The sequence below is a fragment of the Lampris incognitus genome, chromosome 2 (assembly GCF_029633865.1).
Source record: "Lampris incognitus isolate fLamInc1 chromosome 2, fLamInc1.hap2, whole genome shotgun sequence".
Lineage (NCBI taxonomy): Eukaryota > Metazoa > Chordata > Actinopteri > Lampriformes > Lampridae > Lampris > Lampris incognitus.
The window spans coordinates 94,770,915-94,781,593 of record NC_079212.1 but is presented as its reverse complement, the minus strand read 5'-3'; the positions used below and the strand labels follow the sequence as shown (position 1 = coordinate 94,781,593).

Here is a 10,679-nt window from a genome sequence, read left to right as displayed (position 1 = left end):
AATAGTTATTAAGAGACCTTGGATTGAGGTGTGTGTGTTTTTTTTAAGTAGAGGTTTAACCACAGCTGTCTTAAAACTGCTGGGAACAGTGCCAGTAGTAAGTGATGAATTAACAATGACTAGCATTGTAAGTCCCAGGCAAGGCCAGAAGTCTTTAAAAAGTTTTGCTGGTAAAGGGTCAAGTAGGCAAGTAGCTGGTTTAGAAGCTGACACGAGCTTAGTCAAAGTATCAAGAGAGATAAGTCTCAAAAGCTGTAATAACTGGGACTATCAGTGACTCATTGTATAGATATGAATTTGGCAAGACAGGATGCTGGAGTAGCTGGAGTTGAAGAACTAATTTTGTTTATGATCTCATCAACCTTACTGCAGAAAAAGTCTAGAAACTCATGGGCTGTGGATGGTGGGCAGCTAATAGACGTCTACTTTTTTAAGTTTAGATACAGTGTAAAGAGAAATATGGGGCTATGTTTATTGTGTGCGTGTGTGTGTGTGTGCGTGAGTATAAGTGTGCGTGTGTGTGTGTGTGCATGCATGTGCATCACTGTGCACTGAAGGCAGGAGGGGAGAGATGGAGAGATGCTGTGGGCACACAGGTGTGAGGTGTATGTATGTATGTATGTCAAACTATGTGTATATATATATATATATATATATAGTATGACTGCTGGGATAGGCTCCAGCATCCCCGCGACCCTGAGTAACGATAAGCGGTTTGGATAATGGATGGATGTATATGGGCGGCACGGTGGCACAGTGGTTAGTGCGGTCACCTCACAGCAAGAAGGTCCTTGTTTGAGCCCCAGGGTAGTACAACCTTGGGGGTCGTTCCGGTTCGTCCTCTGTGTGGAGTTTGCATGTTCTCCCCGTGTCTGCATGGGTTTCCTCTGGGGGCTCCGGTTTCCTTCCACAGTCCAAAGACATGAAGGTCAGGTGAATCGGCCGTACTAAATTGTCCCTAGGCATGAATGTGTATGTGTGTGTGTGTGTGTGTGTGTGTGTGTGTGTGTGTGTGTGTGTGTGTGTGTGTGTGTGTGTGTGTGTGTGTGTGTCGGCCCTGTGATGGCCTGGCGGCCTGTCCAGGGTGTCTCCCCGCCAGCTGCCCAATGACTGCTGGAATAGGCTCCAGCATCCCCGCAACCCTGAGAGCAGGATAAGCCGTTAAGATAATGGATGGATATATACGTATATATATGAGAGATATATGAGAGAGCGAGAGAGAGAGAGAAATGCATGCACAATCTACAAGGGTAGCAAACAAAGAAAGGTAAACGGCCTAAGACTGAATTCTGCATGAATTAATTGTTGCGTTGTAGTGTTGTTGTTCTATGTTAAGTACAAATTCCATGTATGTGCCAACCTACATGGCCCATAAACATGATTCTGATTCAGATTCTGAATCGGTGTGCATATCCAAATCATGACTAAAATGAAACAACAGCACTTTGCCCATGTGAAGTAACTGCACCACCAAGACTAACCCTGCCCAGATGCCGGCCTTACTTGAGACCGCTCTTGCGTGGCGACCATAGGTGCATCTTCTGTTGTGCAGTGAACAGCACGGGGCACAGGTCCAGGGAAAACGGTCCTCTTCCTCCACAGCTCGTCAGCTGAAGATCCTCGGCACTCCATTGGTCATTTGAGGACCTTGCGGTGATACAGTGCTTTCAAATCAAGCCCTACAGAACGTTATTACAGCAGGTTTTGACTCTTCAGGTGGCAGACATTTCGCCCTCAAATGAGAACGCTTTAAATGCTGCTGTTCACGGTCCCACCCGGACGGCGGCGCCGCTTCCGGAGCCGACAGGATGCAACCAGGCTCGCTGTGCAGCTCGCTCCATAATAAAGCCGTATTCGTCACGTGAGCTGTGGCAACCTTGACAGCGAGAGGCGTATTTGGGCTTCAAACTGGGGCAACAAGAACATAATTAGATAAGTGTAGTACACAAAATTGGAAAAATAGAGAGAGCCAAAGCACGAAGTGAGGGTTCACCCGGTATGGGCAGGCACTCAGTATGTGTGTGTGTGTGTGTGTGTGTGTGTGTGTGTGTGTGGAGGGGGGGGGTCATTTTCTAATGGGTTTCAGGGGAAAACACACACACACACAAACAAACACACACACACACACAGGTCATAAGAGTCCAGAAATGACAGGTGGGCTTCGGCTCAGGCACATTTCTTATTCCGCCATGCCTCCCATATGAATGGTCCAGTGCTTTAGTTTCAGCTGAAAACCACAGAAGAAGTCACCGAAGAGCAATATTTGTTTGGGGGCCAGATGCTGCATACTGTACCGCAGGGCCTGCGGCCCACCTGCCCAAAGAGTTATGGAAACACTGAGACTCCTTCCAAGTCTCGGGCTGGGCTTGTCGGTAGCGAGTTGGTTCAGCTGTGTTCTCTGAAGCATGGCGCCTATGTGGTGACGCTGTTATCGATGACTTGGTCCGGTCTTATTCTACCAGACCAGCGGTGCGGCCGGTCTTCCAGATAGTGTCCGAGGAGTGCTGTGGATTTCCTGACACTCCGCAAAACAAATTAGTGTGGCACAAAACTACGTCACACAAGCTCTTTCGCTCAGGTCTTTCTCCTTGATGGTTTAGTCTTTCTCCTTGATGGTCAAATTACAGTAATTATTTACAGTCTTTATTTTTCTTTCTTTCTTTTTTTTGCATCCTCCTCTGCGGGAAAACTCAGTTCAAACCACGGAGACGCATGTGGATGGACGGGAAAGCGGAGAGAGCATGAAGCCGGCCCAGGAGCTGCAAGCGCTCCCTCCCCAGGGTCAGGATGAGGAAGAAAACGGGAATCTCATCAGGCCCAAGAAACTTCCTCATCCTTTGACATCCTCCAAGAGCCACCAGCAGCTCCACAAGGAACTGAAGATGACCCATAACAGGTCTCACACACACACACACACACACACTGAACTGTGCAATTTGTATTTATTTTCACACAGAGAAACAAAATACATGGAAAAAAAACGAGAAGAGAAATTCAAGTGTGCAAATGTACCACAGGCCTGTAGACCTCATCTAGACAACAACCACCACAAACACACCGCAGCCTCAAAGGTTATCACAGCAGCCCAGCCATTAACAACCCGTATCAGTAGACATGAGGGGCGGGACATACTGGTGGTACTATTACGGAAGTGGGCGGCACGGTGGCGCAGTGGTTAGCACAGTCGCCTCACAGCAAGAGGGTCCTGGGTTCGAGCCCCAGGATAGTCCAAACTTGGGGATCATCCCGGGTCATCCTCAGTGTAGAGTTTGCATGTTCTCCCCGTGTCTGTGTGGGTTTCCTCCGGGGGCTCCGGTTTCCTCTCACAGTCCAAAGACATGTAGGTCAGGTGAATAGGCCGTACTAAATTGTCTCTAGGTATGTGTGTGTGTGTGTGTGTGTGTGTGTGTGTGTGTGTGTGTGTGTGTGTGTGTGTGTGTGTGTGTGTGTGTGTGTGTGTGTGTGTGTGTGTGTGTGTGTGCCCTGTGATGGCCTGGCGGCCTGTCCAGGGTGTCTCCCCGCCTGCCGCCCAGTGACTGCTGGGATAGGCTCCAGCGACCCTGAGAGCAGGATAAGTGGTTGGGATGATGGATGGATGGATGGATGGATGGATGGATGGATGGATGGATGGATGGATGGATGGATGGTATGAAAGTGAAGACAACATAATGGGTCTCAGTTTTTCTTTGAGTGCTGTAAGTGATAAAGCATTTTAAACTGATCAATGAAAGAAAGAAAGCTCCGAGCATCATTGAAAGTCTGGTCAAGCAGTTATGGACTTGTGGTCAAAAGCAAAACACTTCGCTAAATTGCAATCACCATTTAGCCCTCTACAAAAAGACATATGTGACGAGTATCGACATTACAAATGATTAGGATGCCAGGTTTCGGAGAAAAGTTGGGTAGAAGACTCGAGTGGGTTTTGAACGAATGGAAACTCGTCACTGGAGTTGTTGTTGAGTCCTTCGGGTTTTGTTTGTTTGTTTGTTTGTTTTTCCTGTCAAGGGGGGTGTGCAAAGAGAAGAAGACCGAGCTCCAGCTTGTTCTAGAGAGGAGGAACTGTGAACAGAGGCTGAAAAAGAGGAGACACCAGGAGGAGACGCAGAGGAGCAGATCGCCACTCCAACAGGAGCTGTTGAAGCGGCAGCAGAGGCTTGACAAGGTAGTCCGTGGTTGTCGTGCGTGTGTGTGTTCAGCCAGTCCTCCGTTCTGCTTTGAGATTCAGATGGACAGTAAGTAACTAATTAAATAATTGCGTTAAAAAGGTCCTGGGTTCGAGCCCCAGGGTAGTCCAAGTGGTCCCGGGTCGTCTTCTGTGTGGAGTTTGCGTGTTCTCCCCGTGTCTGCGTGGGTTTCCTCCCACAGTCCAAAGACATGTAGGTCAGGTGACTCAGCCGTACTAAATTGTCCCTAGGCAGGGGTGCCGCCAGGGATTTGGCGCCCCTATAAAGAATATGACTGAGCACCCTTATCTATTTAATTAATCAAATTATTATTTTATTATTTTCCTGACTTCTCCAAACATGAATCCCCTTCCTCTACCTCCACCCCATGCTACCAGCTTGCCCAACAGTCCCCTCATCAACAGCTTCTCCAGTAGGGGACCCATCTTCTTAGTTTGACAAATTTACATAAAATGCTCTTAACAAAAAGGAATGTGATCCCACCATAGCCCAGATTGAACCTGTGGGCTCCTTCCTATGGCTCTCTACTTCCTGTGGATCGCGACTCAGAAAGGTCTTTGACAAGATCTGGCCATATGCCATTGGATAATCGGGTGGGATAAGGGGAAAAAATTGAGCACCGTTGTGGCGCCCCCTCTAGTCTGGCGCCCTTAGAATTTTCATAACATTATACCCACTTACGGTGCCACTGTTCCTAGGTATGAACGTGTGTATGTGTATGTGTGTGTGTGTGTGCCCTGTGATGGCCTGGCGGCCTGTCCAGGGTGTCTCCCCGCCTGCCGCCCAGTGACTGCTGGGATAGGCTCCAGCATCCCCACAACGCTGGGTAAGGATGATGGTTTGGATAATGAATGAATAATTAAACCCCAGTACTGAGATTTTGTTGATTACAGGCAACACAATAAAAGCAGTAAAAGAGCAAAACTACTGTCCTGGTGCAGCATGGCATGATGTCCTTCATATATATCTGCAGTAGGTTGTAAACAGTTTAGGCAGTAATATGGAAATCCCTTGCCTATAGGTATAAATAAGTTATCCTACAGGTAAGCAATCAATAATCAGTGACATAGCGTGGAGTTTCAGTCAGGGCCTTCGATTACAAACTGCCCCCCCCCCCACACACACACACAGGTGCCGATTCAGCCAATACAGCCAAATCAAAAATACACTATCATGCACTATACGCACTACTGGATCAACAGACAGTTGATCTTCAACAACCACAACGCACAACATCAGTGTGCACTAAAGCAGCTACCGCAGCAGCACCATCAGATCTTCCTCCGTGTCACCCGGCAACCAGATTGCACACGCACAACACATGGCACAGAAACAACTAGAGCAGTGCACTCAGTGGAGTGCAGATCCCCGCCAGGCGTATGTCATCTTCTATGGTGCTGGGATTTGGTGACAAACCAGCCCCATTTTCGCCTACCGGGAGAAGGGGCCCATTATTAAAAGACTTCAGATATGTTTAACCGCCGCAGTTTTCGTGAGATTAAATGAAAGAAGGTGAATGACTTTCATTTATTCTAAAGCAATAACCGTGGTGGGAAAACAGCTCGGCCATGGGAAATGCTTTATTGCAGCTACTGAGGTGGTTTCCAGCTGTGACTGTGATTAATCCTACTCTTGAAAGTGTATTTTTATAGCGCAGTTTTAACACTGGAGGCCATGGCACTTCCGCGTCTAATCCCCCTCACGGTGTCAGCTATAACAAACATGGCGGCGAGGTGAATAAAGTGAATTATTTTTGGTTCATCCAGTGTTCCTCAAATTCTCCTATGCTGAGATGAGTCAAGTCAGTTTTATTTGTATAGCCCAACATCACAAATTGCAAATTTGCCTCAAGGGGCTTTACAGGAACAAAACGTCATGTCCTTAGACCCTTGCATTGGATAAGGAACAACTCCCTAAAAAAAAAAGAGCCCTTTAACAGGGAGAAAAAAATAGGAATGAATCTCAGCCAGACAGAATATATTTTTCTTCAAGCTTTGATTAGACCTCCTCAGGTATATAAACCTAGCACAAAAAGTAAGGAAATGTGTGTTTGGTAGATTATGTCTTTGTTGTAAAAATGCTTCTTGGCAATAAATCTTATATCAGGCAGCTGCTTGTCAGCACCTGGGGTAGCAGAAGCTCAAAACAAGAGTCAATAGCAGCAGCAAAATAAGCTGTTTGGCATTGGCAGAGAAGATTTGGCAAATTTTTCATGGGCTCAACCCACATACTCAGCTCTGCTGCTCATCCCACAAATGCATGTTCCTTATAAATGTGGCGCCATTTAAAAGGGGAATAAACCAGCTTTCCAAGGGTATAAGATTTATTGCCAAGGAGCATTGTTACAACAAAGAAATAATCTACCAAACACACATTTCCTTACTTTTTGTGCTAAGTATAGTTACGTAATAATGTTACAGTGTGAACACATTGTAACATTGTAGCAGATATTATTATTTGTTTCACAACCACTGCTATGTCGGCCTCTGCCTGTTACAAGTTAACCAGTCAATCAATCAATCAATCAATCAAGTTTCATGTTCATAAACAATAAAAGATGCTAACCACACTTGCCATTCTGATACGTCTGCTAGTCGCCAGTTTTGGTGCACACCAGAGTCTGAGTCTGGAGTCTGAGTCTGAGTCTGGGTCTGAGTCTGGGTCTGTCTGAGGCTCAGACATGTATGGCTGAATCTCTCAGATGTTAGCTCTAATGCTAGCCATCTTGTTGACCGCTCTTTCACTGGTCAACCTAGAGCAAGCTGCGGTAGTGAGCGGGGCCTGAGGCCTGTGAAATTTGCATATTCATATATCCTGAATTTCTCAATGAGGGAGAAAGAGTAGGTGTGCTTCCAGCCACTCTTCTGGGTTTCGTTCTTCTTTTTTTTTTTACTATTTATGTGGGGGGGAAACCCATGCTAAATAATATATCAATCATCTCAGAGTATTTTTAAATGTTAAAACATGTCTGGAGGGGAACTTTAAGGATTGTAGTGTTGAAAAAAACATGTCAATAAATGGTCAATAAACTGTCTGATAATATATCCGCCACCAGGGACGCTCCTACGAGCTTTTCCTCGGCCATGTAAATGGAATATACTTGAGTTCTTGTCACCTCAGGGGGATTTTCAACATTATGCCATGATGCATTAAATGTTATGCAGTGAAGTGCTATGAAATATGTGTGCAAAAGAAAATGAATAGTGTCACCAAGCAATACGTGCAGAACGACTGTCAATGCTAAATAAACAGGGTAGCAACACATGGAGCAGACCTGATTTTAGGCTTTGCAGGATGAAGGAAGGGACAGTAGAAGTACTGTACAGATGTTCTGCATGTATTGTTTGCAACAAAAAAAATATTTGCCCTATCAAATAACATTTGAGTAAGTTGTGTTGGTGTGCTTCTGTTTTGTTTACCTTTGGAAATGGTGACTTTCAGACATCCGTGTTTCTGCGGCTTTAAAAGCAACTTTCTGCACCACCTTCCCCCAGAAGAGCTCTTTCAATTGTGGGAGAGCTCCGTTCAACACCTTATAAATTTTGTCAACCCCGGAAATATTCGATTTTAACATTTCATCCATTTCTTCTGCTGTGAGCACTGAGCAATCGAAAAGCTGATCGATGTTTGTACAAGTGCCTCCCCGGGCCTGTTCCTCGGCCTTAATCATTTCTGAAAGTAACACCAGTGTCTACAGAGGAATCATCGATTTTATCCACCGGGACACCGACTCACCAGCATTATGGTAAAGCTTTTGGAGTGCGCGGTTCATGTCGTGTTAGAGAAGTGGATCCGAGGCCTCTGGTATCAGCCCATTAGAGTCACAACGTGCTCTGCTTCTGTCCCCAGCTGGAGAGAGACCAGAGAGACCGGCCAGAGGATCCGGAGTTCCTCCGGGTCAAGGAGAGACTGAGAAGGACCACGACGCTCGACATGGGAGGGAAGGACGTCTGACGGGCTGCACGTATACGTGTTGGACAGATGGAGGAGGGGATTGCTGCAGACAAGTGATTTAGGTAGAGAGATGCAGGAAATCCCTCATTTGGGGGGTCGGTTGCAGAAGTCCTGTGTAGTCGATGAGATGGGGTTTGTCGCTGAATGGTAAGGAATGTATGACTCCGTGTATACGGTATGAAGGTTTACACGACCAGATAACGGTTTCTGCTGTGTTATTATAAAGCTTAGGGTTTCTCTGCCAGCTAAACTCGAGTGCAACATGCAGGTAACACAAGTGAAACGTCTCACAAGCACATACAGAATTGCACAAAGAGCAATGAAAGCGCTCACATGGTAAAATGTCTTCACTGCTTGTATTCAGCATGCTGTTCCCGGCAGCAACGAGCACAGTTTTATTAAGAGGTGTGACAAAAGTTTTCTTTAATGTAGTTTAAGGTTTTCATGCAACTGTCAATTGCATTTTTTTTATTCAAATTCAGTTGCAATTTTTGCACTCAGTTGCCTCACATGCTCTTCAGATGGCAGATAACTCTGTTCACGTGTTGCACATATGAGATGTTGTTCAGCCTTGGCACTAGACACAGAATAATGTAAGACTCACGGCGTCTGGAGCTGTAAAATGTGCATGTCCTTCAATTTAGGTCGAGCAAGGCTCCGAATAAATCCTAGCCGTTAATAAATGTGTGGGCCTCTTCAAGTGAGGAATGATGGAGCAGGGATGAAGTAAAAGGTGTGGTGTCCGTCAGCTGGCGAGGGGGCCGCCAGGAGGCAATGACTTTCAAGGATTTGCACAAGGGGTTGGTTTACAACCAGAGGGAATCATGGGAAACACCATCTAGAGTGAACGTGGGCAACTTTTCAACGGTATTAAAGATTTACATTAGAGGAGGATGGACGAAATGGGAGTTGATGTGTTTAAAATATATATCCAGTATTGTCATCTCAAACAATGGACGGAATACTGACACTGATAATGCACAGGCAGACGACCCCACAGTCCGGGTTAGCAGCAACATCTAAAATAAGCCTCAGCAAAATCAATTTAAGGACCTGGCAGAAGTCCGTCATGAGACATTTTCTGGAAAGATTGTCTGATTGTGTTTTTTGAAGTAGCGTCCTATAAAGAGAGTAGTGTGATATTTAATATATGTTAGTATAGTAATATTAATATATATAAAAACAATATAATTAATATATATATATATAATTAATATGTATAATATAGTAACATGGTAATCAATATATTAATATATTAACATATTGATATATTGTATATATCAATATATTAAATTATGTTAATATTAATATGTTTAATATATTAAATAATATATTAATTATTATTAGTGCTTTGGGTGTCTAGAAAAGTGCTATATAAATGCAGTTATTATTATTATCATTATTATTAAGGGAACACACAATGCATAGACAAGGAAGTTTTATTTCATTTCCTGCAATCATATCTCTGTGGGTACAAATCGTTGTATCTTCTTAGATGTTCATCATTAACCCATGATGCATTGCATCCGTACATTTGTAGCTCAAAACGGCTGTTACAAAAAAAGGATATACAATATATACTCATATTTATATATTTATATATATATAATATACATGTGTTTTTTTAATGCATTTCAATGTGATTGTTATGGGTAAAATAAGCGTCTTAGAAAAACACAGCCAAGTGGAAAGAGATCCAAACAGGTACAGGGTACAACATAAGGTCATTACCAAACAAATAAGAGCCGGCTTATCAAAGTCATCAACATGGACTATCTTACAGTTAACATGAAGCCCTTCACGCAGTTTGCATATATTCCACAATTACAGTCGTTTTAATCCAGAGTGATTGCCTTTCTTTGCTGTACTATGAATCTAAAAGTTATGATTTTTATTTATTTTATCTTTTTTTTGCTGAAGGACGGGTTGACGTTGAGGCGGGATTAAGGTGGGCAACATTATCCATAGAAAAAACAACAACGCCACAAAACACTGTGGATCAGTTGGTTGTCCCCCACGGTGCCTTGCTGTTGACGCAGTATTGCATCAACAGGCACGACGCATCCAATGGCGTCCTACGGCAACCGAAATAGCTTGATTGACAGCTGTGTTTTAAAGCACCCTTTAAGCGTGCCGGTTGTCACACGGCAGCATTCGACACACGCGCGGGGGTCTCTCTTGCAGCCCTTGCAGAAGCGTAGCCATCTTTCATCAAGGTGGTATTACTCATAGCGCGTGACTGAATCTACAGTGCGGTGCCCTCGGCTCCCACCTCCTATGGCTTTAGTTGTGTAGCGGACGCGTGTTGTCCCAGACCCCCCCCCCCCCCGGCAACAAGACATGACGTCTGGGGATTGGATAGCATTGAAGGCTTTGGTGCGCTATAAGTGTAACGTGAAAAGAAAACGATTGGCAGTAAAAATCTAAATTTAACATAGTACAGAAGAACGGTCACCCGGGCCGGGACTTAGACCACCGTAGGCCACTCGAGAGGTTAACGTACAACCCAGACTGCACCGCATTGCACTTTCGTCAACAGCA

At 44.9% G+C, this 10,679-nt stretch overlaps 1 protein-coding gene across 1 annotated transcript; it reads left to right on the top strand.

The window, feature by feature from the left end:
• The first annotated feature begins 2,741 nt into the window (after positions 1–2,741).
• On the top strand, positions 2,742–8,138 carry LOC130130862 (actin-associated protein FAM107A). Its single transcript, XM_056300719.1, has 3 exons — positions 2,742–2,896; positions 4,006–4,162; positions 8,034–8,138. Exons 1-3 carry the CDS (start codon positions 2,742–2,744, stop codon positions 8,136–8,138), a joined length of 417 nt encoding a protein of 138 aa, XP_056156694.1.
• The last annotated feature ends 2,541 nt before the right edge of the window (positions 8,139–10,679 follow it).

Coding starts and splice junctions, on each gene's coding strand:
- LOC130130862 (XM_056300719.1), top strand. CDS start 2,742: ATGAAGCCGGCCCAGGAGCTGCAAGCGCTCCCTCCCCAGGGTCAGGAT. Junction 2,897..4,005: donor CTGAAGATGACCCATAACAG/GTCTCACACACA, acceptor TTTCCTGTCAAG/GGGGGTGTGCAAAGAGAAGA. Junction 4,163..8,033: donor GGCAGCAGAGGCTTGACAAG/GTAGTCCGTGGT, acceptor TTCTGTCCCCAG/CTGGAGAGAGACCAGAGAGA.